The 16,639-nt window shown below is 41.6% G+C and overlaps 1 protein-coding gene across 1 annotated transcript in view; it reads right to left on the reverse strand.

The window, feature by feature from the left end:
• Nucleotides 1-16,639, reverse strand: part of COL4A1 (collagen type IV alpha 1 chain) — a 241,783-nt gene that overhangs the window by 51,366 nt on the left and 173,778 nt on the right. The window contains exons 31-32 of the mRNA XM_073614495.1: nucleotides 6,279-6,392; nucleotides 1,193-1,360 (exon numbers count right to left, since the gene is read on the reverse strand). Coding sequence (XP_073470596.1) covers nucleotides 1,193-1,360; nucleotides 6,279-6,392 — 282 coding nt within the window. The remainder of the gene's footprint in view (nucleotides 1-1,192; nucleotides 1,361-6,278; nucleotides 6,393-16,639) is intronic.

The following is a 16,639-nucleotide window of genomic DNA, read 5'->3' on the forward strand; positions in this document are numbered from 1 at the left end:
CAGAAGAGAACATAGGTGTATACTGCATATCCCAATTCAACTTTTCATATGTTCTTTTTGAAAATCTGTGCAGCATAGAAATGTTTTTCAAATAAGCAGAACCATGCTAGAATTAATATTTGAATCTGCAAGCAGTGCTTTAAGAAAGAGAAATAGGAGTATCTGCTCCACATGTTAAAAAAAAAAAAGATATTAAAACGTTATCCAATTCTTCAGATATTGAGCTTGCAAGCTGTACCGATAAAAGAGTCATGGTTAACATTGGCAGTAATGTGGAACTGTGCTTACACCTGAAACAAAACAAATACTCTTGCGCATAAATGTGTTAGCTTTTGATGTGACGATAGTTTACAGTGTGTTGTGTATTTTTTGGGGGGGTGGGACTCGCTCCCTCGGATGGCTGATTTGATGTGGCTTTTGCTGAGTCGGTGTGGATGCCGGTGTGAGTACCCTTGCTGTTGATGGTTGGTCTTGTTTGCTTCCTGGTGCCTTCTGTGTGCAGGCCGTTGTGCATGATCTTTGCACACATCTTGCTTGAACATGTGGCCATATGTGTGGGGCATGGGACTGGGGCCTGTCTGGTAGTCTGTGGTCTTTGGTGTGTCGCACTGTGTGTGCATCTGCTGGTCCGTGTTATCATTGTTGTTGTTGCTGTGCTTGTGGGCTGGTTTGGCTGCAGGGGCTTTTCTGGATTGGCCCTTTTGGGTGCATGCGTGTACTTGTGTGGTGTGCATAGATGCCTTCCACGCATTCATATATGTGAGTGTGTATATATGTGTATGCATATACAGGTGGTTTCCAAGGTGCTGAGCCAAGGTCCACCTTTGGAGTCAGTCTGATTTGTGCCTCCTTGATGAGCACATATATTTAAGTAACTGTAAGGGATGAACACTGTTAGGCTCTGAAGAAGAAGGTGTAACCTTCGAAACGCATCAGTCAACAGCGGTTTGTGCATCCTCTTCGTAGGATCTGGAGCCTGCTATCAGTGGACAGACTATCACAAGTCAAAGACTATTTTAAGCTTGACTTTTCATCTACTTTTGTGAGTAGTTTTATTACGTGTGCTTACAACTGAACTTGGCTTGAAAATTGCGTATTAGCATATACACATAATATATAGGATTTATCAAAGGTGTTATTAACTAAGTGGCATGATGTTCCAACTGATGATCGGTATGAAACATCAGGTTACCTTGAAAACCTGGAGCCCCGTCTTTTCCTGGTGGACCCGGTTGTCCAAGCAAACCTGGCATACCCATGGACCCAGGCATGCCTGCTTTTCCCTTATCTCCTTTCGGTCCTGGCATATCTGCTCCAGGGAATCCAGGATATCCTCTATCTCCTTTCTGTCCAACAGGGCCTGTAAGTAATATTGCATGGGGATATTATGTGATAAATAAAGAGTATCTGATTTTCAAATCTGTGACAAATTGAGTAAAATACACCATATACAGTACACAATAATTAAATAATAATTAATAATTTAATCAATAATTAAAGGTGTACTAAACATCAAATAAAAGTAATACTACTAAAATGGCAAACTAAAACTTTAAAATCAAGATACACTGGTAAAAATGTACAGAAAATATAAATATAAATTTTAATATGTAATTTTTCCTAGGTACATTTTCAGTCTTAATACACATTGCATCAATTTATATAGATTAAAATTTTAGCATAATTTATGTTTTTGTTTGACATTAAAAAACGCAGGCTAGCCGCATGGAAACTTTGGAATATGTCTTTCCAAATTTTTTTTTTGCGGTTGAAATTGTAATTGAGAATCCTTATAAAATATTGTAGGAAAAAAATGAAATAAGCATCACATCACATTGTTATAAAACCTTTATAAAAATTGCAAAACTGGTGTTCACAAGTGTTCTTTAAACCTTGTTTTTTTTTTTCATATAAAATAACATCCAAGAAGAGACCAGGTCAACCCACATCGTAAGAATAAAGAGTGAAGAAATCCTTGTAGTAAATCCTCTTAGACAGCATGCAGTTGCTGTCTCTAGCATACATCATAACTGACAAATTTTAAGGACAGACCCACTTCATCAGAGCTCTGGTGAACAGAGTCCACCCTTGGAATGCATCAGTGGTGGTGCACACTAGAGACAGTGGCTGCTTGTCATTTGCGAATACAGTTTTTCCTTTTGCGTTATGCAATGCTTGTGTGCTTTCTGTTTATTCTATAGTGTTACTGTACATTAAAACAACCCTGGCATTATACTAAGGCTTTTATTGTGTGCGGCATTTCCAGCAATACCCAGCATGAATCCTGGAGAATTGTTAGACTGCATTAAAGATACTACAGTAAAACCTTGGTTTGAGAGTAACTTGGTTTGAGAGCGTTTTGCAAGACAAGCAAAATTTTTAAATAAATTTTGACTTGATATACAAGCCAGTGGCGGCCCATCCATAGGGGGCACATTGGCGCCCCCCCCCCCCCCTCCAGGAAGTCGCAAAAAAAATTATTAATACTGGCCCTTTAAAAAAAATACAAAAAAAGGTCCTTAAGTGCACTGTGTTCGGACGTTGGACAAGATCACAAGATTGCAGACGCGTCGCTTCATTTGCGGGTGTTTGACCCGCCTTGCGGCACTTTCCGAAGCGCAGAGTAGCTTCCGCCCGTACCTCGTAGTATCTATTACTATGCCCGGGCGGTTTGATTGACATCTCAGTTTGATGTCACTTTTTTGTTTTCTCTCTCCCATTGCTCCCGGGAGAGAGGAAACAGGATGTATGAGAGGAGCGGACTCCTCCATCGCTGCTGCCAGTGCCCACACAGTAGGAGAGAACACCACACAGCAAGGTAAGTACCGCTGTGCTGCTCCCACATAGAACGGGGGGGAGAGGGGGGTTCGATGTGACACAGGCAAGGCTGCATTTGGTGGACACAGGCTGCATTTGGTGGGCACAGGCTGCATTTGGTGGGACACAGGCTGCATTTGGTGGGACACAGGCTGCATTTGGTGGACACAGGGTGCATTTGGTGGGACACAGACTGCATTTGGTGGGGCACAGGCTGCATTTGGTGGACACAGGCTGCATTTGGTGGACACAGGCTGGCTGCATTTGGTGGACACAGGCTGCATTTGGTGGACACAGGCTGGCTGCATTTGGTGGACACAGACTGCATTGGTGGGACACAAGCTGCATTTGGTGGGACACAGGCTGCATTTGGTGGACACAGGCTGTATTTGGTGGACACAGGCTGCATTTGGTGGACACAGGCTGGCTGCATTTGGTGGACACAGGCTGCATTTGGTGGACACAGGCTGGCTGCATTTGGTGGACACAGGCTGGCTGCATTTGGTGGACACAGGCTGCATTGGTGGGACACAGGCTGCATTTGGTGGGACACAGGCTGCATTTGGTGGACACAGGCTGCATTTGGTGGACACAGGCTGCATTTGGTGGACACAGGCTGTATTTGGTGGACACAGGCTGGCTGCAATTGATGGGACACAGGCTGCATTTGGTGGACACAGGCTGCATTTGGTGGGACACAGACTGCATTTGGTGGGACACAGACTGCATTTGGTGGGACATGGGCTGCATTTGATGGGACATGGGCTGCATTTGGTGGACACAGGCTGCATTTGGTGAGACACAGGCTGCATTTGGTAAGACACAGGCTGCATTTGGTGAGACACAGGGTGCATTTGGTGGACACAGGCTGGCTGCATTTGGTGGACACAGGCTGGCTGCATTTGGTGGACACAGGCTGGCTGCATTTGGTGAGACACAGACCGCATTTGGTGAGACACAGACTGCATTTGGTGGACACTGGCTGCATTTGGTGGAGACAGGCTGCATTTGGTGGGATACAGGCTGCATTTGGTGGACACAGGCTGTATTTGGTGGACACAGGCTGCATTTGGTAGACATAGGCTGCATTTTGTGGGACACAGGCTGTATTTTGTGGGACACAGGCTGCATTTTGTGTGACACAGGCTGCATTTTATGGGACACAGGCTTCATGTAAGGACGGACTCTGCTGGGGACACCTGATGACATCTGGTGGCAGGCGACGTGGCTAGTGACATGCTCAGGGCTCCCACTGATTCTGCAGTATGGTGAGTTGAATGATTTAATTTTATATTCCAATGTAATAATAGAAATAATGCGCTTCAATTATCCTGACACCATAACAACCATGGTGCCGGGATGATTGAAGTGCTAACACCAGGTGTTTGGAATATCTTTATCTGTTGATTGTTAAACTTTCTAGAATACACATTCTATTGTTGTGTAGGATCTGGGAAGAAATTAGGTGTGGGTGCGGCGCTGTTCTGGTTTTATGGCAAAGTGTTATGACACTGTGATAACATATTAAAGTCACCTCTGATAGGTGAGCACTTTGCCATAAAACCAGAACAGCGCCGCATCCACACCTAATTTCTTCTCAGTTCAGCTTTTTTCACTTCGGTGGTGACTGCATTTGTGGAGGCAGCAGTTCTGAACCACTTTTTTACCTACCCCCATTGCGCGTATTCATCATTATTTTCCTGTGTAGGATCTGGGCCTGCTGTCCCTCCAACCCCCCTCCCGCTCCCTCCATTCCTCGTTCATCCCAGACGCTAACCACACCACCTTAGAGCCACGCCCACTATTTCACTGAAACCATGCCCATTTTCACCAAGTGGGAGGGGTCAAAAAGGAAGGACGGGGTCTGGCGCCCCCCCATCCTAAAACTTCACCAGCCACTACTGATACAAGCGATGTCTTGATATAAGAGCAGCGTCATGTCACAACTGAGTATAAAAGAAAAGAGAGGTGCCTCTAAGTGTACCAATATGGTTACATTGCATGAAGGTACAACATTTAGCAACAAATTGCTTAGAGGTGCCTCTCTTCTCTTTTATACTCTGTAGCTCCTGCTGGATTTTGCTTCTAATCCCCTTGTGGAAGCTGCCGTTTGTGGACCGACATTTTACGGTTACACAACCTATCACATTGCTATAATCTTTTTATATGGACAATAAACTGAAGAACTTATGAATAAATGGTTGCGGAATGAATCATCTAAGTTTCCATTATTTCTTATGGGGAATTTCGCTTTGATATACAAGTGCTTCGGATTACAAGCATGTTTCCAGAACTAATTATGCTTGCAGTCCAAGGTTTTACTGTATACATAATTTCAGCCAGATCAGTTCTGTTATGAGTAGCTCCTGAAATAAATTAGACAATTTTGCTTTAAAACAAGCTTGTACTTTACCAATAGTCGCCAAAATAACTTTTTTTTTTTTAAATAAAAGGCACATAGGAAGGCTGCTAATGCAGTGCTAGGTCCCACACAGCCAATCACCTAGAATAAACAATACAAAAAATTCCAAATAGGTGTTGCAATTTTCAAGTCCATCTCGCCCTTATACAACCAGCCTGTCAGGTTTTTCCCACACGATTAGTGCTGCTGGCCATAGCCGGCAACGCTATTTATTGTGTTCTGCCAGCAGGGAAGGCTCCCTGTTGACAAAATACAATAGCGTTGCTGGAGGGATTCCCCTCATCAACACATTGGAGGAATTTTCTTTCCTTCCACCCCCGCAGTGGACTCTATTTACTTTGTGAGTGAATTTTTGCTTTGCAAGGAATTATTCCTTTAGCTTTGTGAATGAGGTGAATCTCTGCTGACTTCCATCACCTTAATAATGTGCAAGCAAAAATATATACTGTATATTTTTACATTTTTTTTTCTTGCAGGTTATTTGGTATCCTTTGCAAAGTGCATTTTCAACACATTTGCTAAGCTAAGGAAAAATTCCCCTGCAAAGTGAACAGCCTCTTTGCCTTTAGTAACTCAACCTCAAAGTATATGATATGCTATATTTTTATGCTATTGTAAAGTTAGTGCAATACTATTCTGTTTTAATAAAGTGCATCTTTTACTACACGACTGGAAGTGTTTTTTTTTTTCTCTCTCCCCTTATTTATTATAATATATTCAATCACTGTATGGATATTAAGGGAAAAACAATGGAGTGTAACAGATAGAAAATAAGATTAGGTGACTGGGTCGCTTGATCAAATTTTAAAAGAACCAAGAAGTGCTCCCAGGATAGTGAAGTAGGAGGACAGGAATACATCTTCTCAGTTTGGTGCCTAACAGATTGGTGCCACTTCAGGGATCTGAAGGCTAGATTATAGACAGTATGATGTGGTGCGAATTGGTGAGCATTTTCTGGGATAGAAAGATACAATCTATTTCCTTTAACCCTTAAAAATCTTTCAAATCCATTCAACTGTTCACTACAAATATTAATTACCTGGAACTCCAGGAGATCCCTGTGATCCTTGAGGCCCTGGTTCTCCATGTGGACCAATACCGGGTACACCAGGATTACCTCTCATGCCTGTTGCTCCAGCAGGGCCAGTCTCACCTTTAAGGAAATATATAAATGTCATTTTCTTTGTACCACAACATATAACAAAAATACAAAGCTTTAGAAGATAAAAACCATATGTCACCACTATAGAGGCTCTGTGATACAGTTCAAAGTAAGGTAATTGATATTTTCTATAGATGCAAAATAATGTCTCTCCCTCTCAATCTTTGCCTTTTGCAAATTGGCATTGTGTGCTGTTATTAAGTTTGTGGTCTATAAGGACACTGAATCATTGATTGCACCCTATGCATAACTTCACATTTTCCCAAACAGAACCTCAATCGCCATGTAGTTTCTCAATCAACCAGTGTGTCTTTGACACACTGGTTGAGTCATTGACCAAGTCATTGACCAACTGAGTACATAAGGTCTCTAATGGCGCGTACACACGATCTGACTTTCCGACAGGAAATGTTGGATGTGAGCTTGTTGTCGTGTGTATGCTCCATCGAACATTTGCTGTCGGAATTTCCACCCACAAATGCTTGAGAGCAGGTTCTCAAATTTTCAGCCAACTTAACTTTGATGGCGGAAAGTCCAATCGTGTGTACACAAGTCCAGCGCACAAAAGATCACGCATGCTCAGAGTCAAGCAGAAGGAGCCGCACTGGCTATTGAACTTCCTTTTTCTCGGCTCGTCGTATGTCTTGTACGTCACCGCGCTCTCACGTTCGGAATTTTGGGCCAATATTTGTGTGACCGTATGTATGCAAGACAAGTTTGAGCCAACATCCTTCGAACAAAAATCCACGGTTTGGTTGGCGGAAAGTCTGATCGTGTGTACGGAGCATAAGAGAGTTACAAAATTGTTTTTATTTTTTTTAAACCAAGATACCTTAAATGACATACTTTCCAGCTATAAGGAATTGCTATAAGGCTTTATCATAGTCCGAATAAATGATATATGTTTTTGCTTACTTCCACATGAAAATATAGATTTGTTGGAGACAAATAACAAACAAAATAAAAACATAAATCTATGTTGGCTATTGATTTTTTTTTTCTCTTTTTACACACTCATAAAACCCCAAATATAAGTTTCCTGCAATGAAATCTAAACTTTCAGGTCTATAGCTACTGAGTGGAGATCATTTTTTTTTAATATAGGTGGAGTATTTGCTTAATGCCAACCTATTGGTACCAAGTCAGTTTTTTTTTTAATTCATTGTAACTCTCAAGTGCAAGAAATATGTTAATTTTATGTTTAGTCAAATTACAAATTATTATAATTTCTACAGTAATTATTTGCATTATTATGCATTGGAGAATGGCAGGCATTGGGGAAAAAAAAGTGTCCTTCGAGCTGATACATTTGTTTTACATTAAAGTGGTAGTAGACCCAAAAGCAAGCATTTATTGTATTGTATTTTAGCAATTTTTAGATGTGATGGCTGCATTCATTTTCTTGTTTAGGTTCTCTTTTCTATTTTTCACTGGATATCCTGCCATTAATCCTGTTATTTTTAAACAGAACAAGCTGTGGATGTAGCAGTTGGAGGGTTGAGACAAACCATTTAACAGAGACAGAGGTGCTTACAATGATCAACTTTTATTTATTTAAAACCTTAATCCCGAAAGGAAAAAAAACTGTTTTCTGTAACTGCTTATAAAGCATTAGCTGGAGTTTGACTTCAGTTTGTTAGTGTATTTAAATCTGCCAGTACATTTAAGACTACCCCCCCCCCCCCCAGACTGGCAATGCTGCTGTCCAAAGTTGCCCCCTGTGCTCATTCATCCTGAGTGGGGACACTCTAATACAGGAGGTATGTTACTGGCCAGATCAGGGCACAAAGCCTAAAAAACATACCTAATGCAGCCACTACATCTAATGATTTGTAAGTTGCGATGTATTACATTTTTAGTTTTGGATTAAATACCATTTTAAATGAAGTAAGGTCACCACAATCCAGATTTCCCTAGTATGGACATTCAAGCTAACATAAAACAGAGCAACATTTCTAGCTGGGGATTCTATAAACCATCCTACAATAGGGGTATGTAACATACATCAGTTTTGAATATCCTAGTATTGGCACCCAAATGCCTTTTTCATGCATAAAACCTGATCTCCATCTCCATCAACATGAATATCTTATGGTATTGGTAAGAGGAAGATACTGTATATGATTTGATTATTAGATAAGCTGGCTGTACTGGGCTGTCTGGCTATCTAGCTATTTTTTTGATTCCCTGTTCCTTTCATGTCCTGTCTTTGTTGGTGAGTGTTGGAAGGCAACATAGTTTTTGTGTTTTAATATCAGATGTTTGAAACCTGATTACACCTAGCCGCTTAGTTCTTGGAGGCAGCCTGGAATGCCATTCAGCAGGTTAACCAGCAGGGTGTTGATAACAAAGTGTCATAAATGGGTATTCATCTCTGACAGGATGTTCCCGCAGACCCCCTGGAGAGGTGCGAATTAAAATGTCCTGAGTTACAGAAGCTCCAAGGCCAGTTGTCACTGAAAGATGACCCGGGTCAAATAGCGGTGATTCATGGACGAATGCTGCCCCTAGTGGACACTACAGTATACAAGAAAAAGAACCGCTGCTCCTGGTGTATGATCAGAGCCTAAAATGGAGTATTTCATAGAGTGCCAGCCCCGGCTCACCTCTGTGGGAAACTTGTAAGAGAAGAAAGAATTGGCTGCACATTCAGAAATCCTGATTGCCTTTTATTGTTTACAATGATAACACCAAAGACACCAACATAAGGTCACGTAAGATCAAAGGCCAGTTGTCACTGAAAGATTACCCGGGTCAAGTAGCGGTCATTCATGGACGATTGCTGCTTCTAGTGGACACTACAGCATGCTTCCTGGAGGATGGACAGATATTAGGAAGGACTGTCTCTTAAAGATTTTTATTGGATATAGATGGCTAGATAGGCTGGCAGTGGGTGTTGTCTGAGTGGGCTTTAAAAGTACTGACCGGCTGCAATTACGTCCTCTTTCCATTGAGCCGAGACAGCATCTCGAGGAGGACCTTGCATAAAATATCTTTATTTTTTATTATTTTTTTTATTTTTTTTTTATTTATTTTTTTACATTTAAAAAAAAAATCTCTCATTTTTGTTATTTTTTTTTTAATTTTTGTCATTTGTTTATTCATTTATTTAATTTTTGTTTTGTTCGGGTGGAAAAATTCGAAATTCTTAGGTTTAGTCCACCTGAAAGGGGGGTCATTGACTTTGCCCTCAATTAGCAGCTGAATGGTAGAAAGCCATTTTTAGCCGCTGGAGGTATTGTAGGCTTTTTGTTTTTATTTTCATTCAGGTGGAAAAAGTTCCAAAATGTTTAAGTTTTGTCAACCTGAAAGGGGAGTTAGTGCATAGGTCTTAAGGTACAGATAAATGCAATGTTTTTTTTTAGTTTAAAATTAGAATTTTTGAGAAGCAACATTCACGTTCATTTTTTTGATTTTTTGCTCCTACTATGGGGATCCATTTTAGAGTGGGTCCATCCTAAAGAAATCATGGTTGTTTTGATAATTTGTTCAGAGTTGCAGAAGCCAGGAATACTAAGTTCCTGGGTTCCAAGGGAGGAACTATAAGTAAACATAGCAAGCGAGTAGATATTGTGGATTAGAATTTGATTCTGCTCTTGTTTTTCAATTCTAGGATCCTGGTGGAGCGAGATTAGAGAGGTCTCTGGAATATGGATGAAAGATGTTCATCTGTTTAGCAGTTTGTCTGTGCCATGCCACCAGAGGCGTATCTAGTGAAAATGGCACCCATGGCAAGCACCGAAACTGCACCCCAGTCAAAACATTTGAAACCTATCATTCAGATAACCTTAACAAAAAAAAACAGCAACTAAACTACAAGTCAAGCTCTTTAATATTTCAATTAACAAATTATGGATTGGTCCTGATGAGCTACACTAATGAACACTGATAGGCAGCACTGATGAGCTGCACTGATGGGTACTGATAGGCAGCACTGATGAGCTGCACTGATCGGCAGCAGTGATTGCCACTGATTTGCGGCATTTATGGGCACTGATGAGGCAGCACTAACACTGATAGGTGGCACTGATGAGCTGCATTGATGGGCACTAATAGGTGGCACTGACAGGTGGCACCGATGAGTTGCACTGATAGGTGACACTGGTAATGATAGGTGGCACTGGCACTGATGAGCTGCACTAATGAGCACTGGTAATGATAGGCCTAGGAGGCACTGCCAGCCCCCCTGCCCGCCCTCCCACCCAAACAGTTAACCCACTTCAGCCAGAGCCAGTACACTGAGCTGCACTTATCTGCCCGACTTCCCCAGCCCTATGCAGAGGCAGAGCTTACTTGCTCTTGTACTGTGCTCCCTCCTCCTTGCTTGCAGTGGTGCTGGTGCCGCCCACACTCCTTTCCCATCAGCCTCTCGGGCTGGCCTCTGGATGACATCATGCCGCACAGGACGTCAAGGGGAGGAGCGCACTCAGCCTCAATGCACTAGTACAGAGGCTATGCAGCGCAGCGTTCTCTGCAAGGTAATTTATGTAGCGGCCGCCACCGCAGGCCGGCTCACTGTTTTGGGCCTATAATAGAGCTGTCTGGCCAGACTGCAAGGCAACGTAGCAGCTGGCGGCCAGCCGGTAATTGTGTGTAGAATCTGTAATCCGACCCTGGGAAGAAGAGCCTCTCACGAGTACCCCCCTTCATATGGCGCCCTGGCACTTGCCATATGTGCCATACCCTGGATACGCCACTGCATGCCACACCGCAATTTTGTTCTGACAAACATTCAGGCAGAAGGGACAAACTAAAAGATTCAGATCAATACTTGCAATATAAGGTTTCTTTTCCTTGTGGACAATTTAGTGCTAGTGCTCCATCTGAAAGACTGTACCCAGCAACAAGACTTGTGGAATATTTTGCCTGTCATTTATGAATGCAAATGCATATGCAATGGGTTGGAGGTTAGGGCAGGACTATAACCTATCCAATCCTTCAGAACAAGAAATGTAAACTATGTTTTCTTTTTTTTGGAGGGAGGAATTGAATGAAGGAAATCATGTTTTTAATGTGTGACATGTATTGACATACAGTAACTGAATTAATATGGTGCAGATACCCAGGAGGCTTGTACTTAAGTAAGGTGTCTGTTGGCCAGACTAGAGAATGCCAGGTGACACATTAATGGGGTGAAAATTTCCTTGTGGGGGTGGTGTCTCAATCTTAGAAGTCCTACAGGTTCTCAGTTACGGGACATGTGGAACACCAGAGCTGGACATAGGAGAGATACCCCTGGTTGATGTCTCACCTGAGAGGTTGGAACCCTGCACAGGTAATTCCAGTGACTACACACAAAAGCATGCTCCCTTAAAGAAAGGGGATCCATGACAAATAAATCTAGGCTCTTCCCAAATGCTGGCTACCAGGGTACAGTATGCCTTTACCGCATGGCACTTCAACGTCTCACGGTGGTTGATAAAAACCTATTACCCTATATGTGCTGAGTATACACTGAATCAAGTGCAGTCATTGTACCAGTGGTTTACTTCTAGAGATGTGCGGATTCAGAATGAGATTCATTCAGGACACTTATTTCTGAGGAGTAACCGAAAGAGAAGGGATGTATTCAACACTATATTAGGGGGAATAGGAGCTAGGATAGGTGTTATTAATGAAGTGGACATCAGTATCCTGAGGAACAAACTCTCAGCCATAGCTTCAGACAGTAAGCAGGGCTTTGTTACTCAGATTGAGATTAATGACATTCAACAAAGTCACATAAAGCTAAAGAAAGGCCCGTAGACGTGGTGTAGCTGGATTTTGCAAAAGCATTTGACACAGATCCCCATAAACATTTACTGTACAAAGTAAGGTCCGTTGGCATGGACCATAGGGTGAGTACATGGATTGAAAACTGGCTATAAGGGCGAGTTCAGAGGGTGGTGATAAATGGGGAATGCTGAGAATGGTCAGGGGTGGGAAGTGGGGTCCCCCCGGGTTCTGTGCTGGGACCAATCCTGTTTAATTCATTCATAAATGATCTAGAGGATGGGCCAAGCTGCTGCTAAAAAAGCAAACAGAATATTGGCATGCATTAAAAAGGGGATTAACTCCAGGGATAAAGCGATAATTCTCCCACGCTACAAGATTTTGATCCGGCCCCACAGAGTAGAAGAATGTACTGGAAATGGAGCGAGTACAAAGAAGGTAATAAAGCTAATAAAGGGTCTGGAGGATATAAGTTATGAACAAAAGTTGCGGGCACTGAACTTATTCTCTCTGGAGAAGAGACGCTTGAGAGGGGATATGATTTAAATTTATAAATACCATACTGGTGACCCCACAATAGGGATAAAACTTTTTTGCGGAAGGGAGTTTAATAAGACATGTGGCCACTAATTAAAATTAGAAGAAAAGAGGTTTAACCTCAAACCGCGTAGAGGGTTCTTTACTGTAAGAGCGGCAAGGATGTGGAATTCCCTTCCACAGGCAGTGGTTACAGTGGGGGGCATTGAGAGTTTCAAAAAACTATTAGATAAGCACCTAAACAACTGCAACATACAGGGATATACAATGTAATACTGACATATAATCACACACATAGGTTGGACTTGATGGACTTGTGTCTTTTTTCAACCTCACCTACCCTGTAACTATGTTTTAAAAGGTTGGTAGGGAGTGTGGTGGTACAGGGCAAAAATATGTCATGGGCTCTGGCGTGCACTTAGGGGCAAGTGGAATTATCAACCAACATCAAGCTGATTGTACAGTCTCTGTATGAGGAGGAGTGGCCTTATGAGTTAGCATCACAACTCAGTAAGACTTTGCCAAAACACATCGCTTATACTAATTCAAAGTGGTAGTTGAATGCCTGAATGGGCTCTGCTAATTTGGATTACGAAAAGTGTTATGCTTCCTCATTGATCCCATATACAGAAGAAGTGCAGACTCGGTCTGTATATTCGGTGATATCAATGGGATTACTGACTGGGGATTGTACCTTGTTGCATCTGAGGCTAAATTACCCACTTGTGATCAGAGAGGATGGAAGTTGGAGGCAGGTTGATATTTCCCTCTGTCTGAGGCATGATCATGATGTCCTTTGTATGCCAGGTCAGTGCACGATGATGAATAAGAAATGTTGGGAAGATGTTTCACTCTGTGTTTTGGATGGAGAGATCATTGCTGTGAATGAAGCACCTGGGTATTATTTGGGACATAGACAAGTTTGTTTTTTTTGTCCTAAACGATACCAATGTAAAGTTAGTCATGGAACTAAGGTGTTCCCTGAGCCTAACAATAGATAGAGGTGCATGGTATACCCTGGGCATGGTCTCTGAAATCCAGGCACAGGGATGGAATTTTGTGGTTTTGTCAGTGTTTCAGGTTTATATGTGTTGTTGGACTCAACATTTATATAGGAAGGTCTCGCATTTATCTATGCAAGTTGAGGGACGAATTAACGGTAAGGTCTCTTCGGACAAGTTAGAGGCTTTGCTGCCAATTCAGAGTTCTGAAGTACCGCTGACATGCCAAACCTGCGGTAGAGAAGGCTATATTGAGCAAGCCTGCCTAATCCCAACCCATATACACAGTGAAGGGTTATAGGAGGTTGGGCATGGGATGCTTAATTTGGTGGGTCAAATATATATGTATATATTATGGTAATGGGTTGATTTGTGTGATGGTATAGTTTGACATATGTGTAATATGGGTGAGTAAGGCCCTCCTCGAGGTTCTGTATCTGAAAGCTAGTGGATATGTGGCTCTGAATGTGTGTTGGTGAATGGTGAGTGAACAGATACCCCTTGCCTGTATTGCACTCCATCATGAAGATACCGAAAGGGAGAAGACACAGAATGGTGCCCTGGAAGCTGTCACTGAAGAATGGTGGTGGTGTGTCACTCAGGGGCAAAGCGGCACATGTTGGGAAGCACAATACCTTAAGACAATTATGGACTGTTCCATAGGAGCTGTTTCTGAAGAAGGGTGATGTGCGCCCTTCAGGCGCAAAGCAGCCTATGTTGGAAGGCAACATGGTTTTTGTGTTTTAATATCGGATGTTTCTGAATGGTTGAAACCTGATTACACCTAGCCACGTCATTCTTGGGGGGCAGCCTGGAATTCCATTCAGCAGGTTACCCAGCAGGGTGTTGATAACGAAGAGTCATAAATGGGAATTCATCTCCGACAGGATGTTCCTGCAGACCCCCTGAAGAGGTGTGAATTAAAATGTGCTGAGTTACAGTAGATCAAAGGCCAGTTGTCACTGAAAGATGACCCGGGTCAAGTAGCGTTGATTCATGGATGAATGCTGCCCCTAGTGGACACTACAGCATGCTTCCTGGAGGATGGACAAATATTAAGAAGGACTGTCTCTTAAAGATTTTTATTGGATATAGATATAGATAGATATAGATATAGATATAGGATAGATAGGCTGGCAGTGGGTGTTGTTTGATTGGGCTTTAAAAGTACTGACCGTCTGGAATTACGTCCTCTTTCCATCAAGCGCAGCTGAGACAGCATCTCGAGGAGGACCTTGTGTAAAGTATCTTTATGTTCTTTTGTTTATATGCTCTGTAATATTTTCTTTTAGTGTTTTATGTTATCATTCCTATTTTCTTGGGAAATAAATAAGACCCGTGTTTAATTAAGCAGTGTGTTTATTTTTAGTAGCTAACCTTATTATTGTACCATCACCATTAACTATAACAGAGCTTTGATAATCTAGCTAATCACAGGAATAGACAAATTAATACATAGTTATAAATAGGTGGAATCCATAACCCCACAATATTTATTTCCGTGAGATATGTTAAGGTGATCTTATGTGATGGTGTATTATTTATTTGTGTTTAGAAGTGTAATAAAAAACACTGCTACATCATCTATTTTATGTAACAGCCATTCAGAGTGTCCTTCAAGCACTAGAACCTTAATCTTGCCAGTCTTCTTACCTACATGAACATGCATTCTAAATTTTCCAGTAGGTCAAATTTGTACTGTCAACTTCTGCCAGCTCTTCAACAGGTTCTTAATGTCAGAGACGTTGTCCTGGGATTCCTGGCGATGTGATCACTATGATTGGCTGTTTGAGTGTTGTTTTAATGTTTTGTAACACCTGGATTTCTTTATCATTACCTATAAACCTTTTCCCCATTATGTAAGATTTGCTCCCTTCCGATGCATTTGGCCCTTCTGATTTATGAGCTTAATAATAAATAAATAATAATAGTCTTCCAGTCATCCCAGAGACCTCTGTTTCAGGTGGGAATAGTCTTTAATGTATAAGATGTCCCCCTACATGAACATGCATTTAAATTTTCTACTAGGTCAAATCTGTACTGTCAACTTCTGCCAGCTCTTCAAGGGGTTCTTAATGCCAGAGATGTTGTCCTGGGATTCCTGGTCATGTGATCGCTATGATTGGCTGTTTGAGTGTTGTTTTAATGTTTTGTAACACCTGGATTTCTTTATCATTACCTATAAACCTTTTCCCCATTATGTAAGATTTGCTCTCTTCAGATGCATCTGACCCTTCTTATTTATGGGCTTCATAATAAATAAATAATAATAATAATCTTCCAGTCATCCCAGAGACCTCTGTTTCAGGTGGGAATAGTCTTTAATGTATAAGATGTCCCCAAAAAACTTTTAAATATTTGAATTAATTATAATATTATGGCAATATATTCATTGTTAAAGGTTGATACCAAATCTAGTCCAAACTATTTGATTAGAATATAAAATCAGCTACTCTTAAAGTGGTAGCAAACCGCAGTTGACAAAAAAACCCTGCAAAACAATGTTATAATGGCTAGTATGTATCGCATACTAGCACATTATGAGAGACTTAGATAATCAAAAACAAACAGTCAGCGCAAAAACCTGATACGAACTAGAAGCCACTGAACACTAAAGGCAAATATATAAATCCTTTTAGGGTAAACAGTAACAGACAGTGCAGCGCTACAAGGATAATCTAACGATCTGAAATAATGATAAAATGTCCATATAAAAAGAGACACATAATTGTAGTAGAAAAGCCAGAAACATAAATGGTGGTAAAGGGTGCTTCATGCAAATTCTGAAGTGCTCCTTAATCTGTGCTCACACCACTTGCTAGCCAAACCGCTCACCTTCCAAAATGGACCCCTGAGCTAACAGGAAGGTCACACAGGCATTCGCCACCAATGGTGGTTAAGGTTAAATCTTGAATGCAAAGCTGGGAACCTCTTGCATTCAATAGCTTTAAATGATTGTCATCCGTAATCACATGAAATGTAAAAAGA

Source organism: Aquarana catesbeiana, linkage group LG02 (genome assembly GCF_042186555.1).
Source record: "Aquarana catesbeiana isolate 2022-GZ linkage group LG02, ASM4218655v1, whole genome shotgun sequence".
In the NCBI taxonomy this organism is placed as follows: Eukaryota; Metazoa; Chordata; class Amphibia; order Anura; family Ranidae; genus Aquarana; species Aquarana catesbeiana.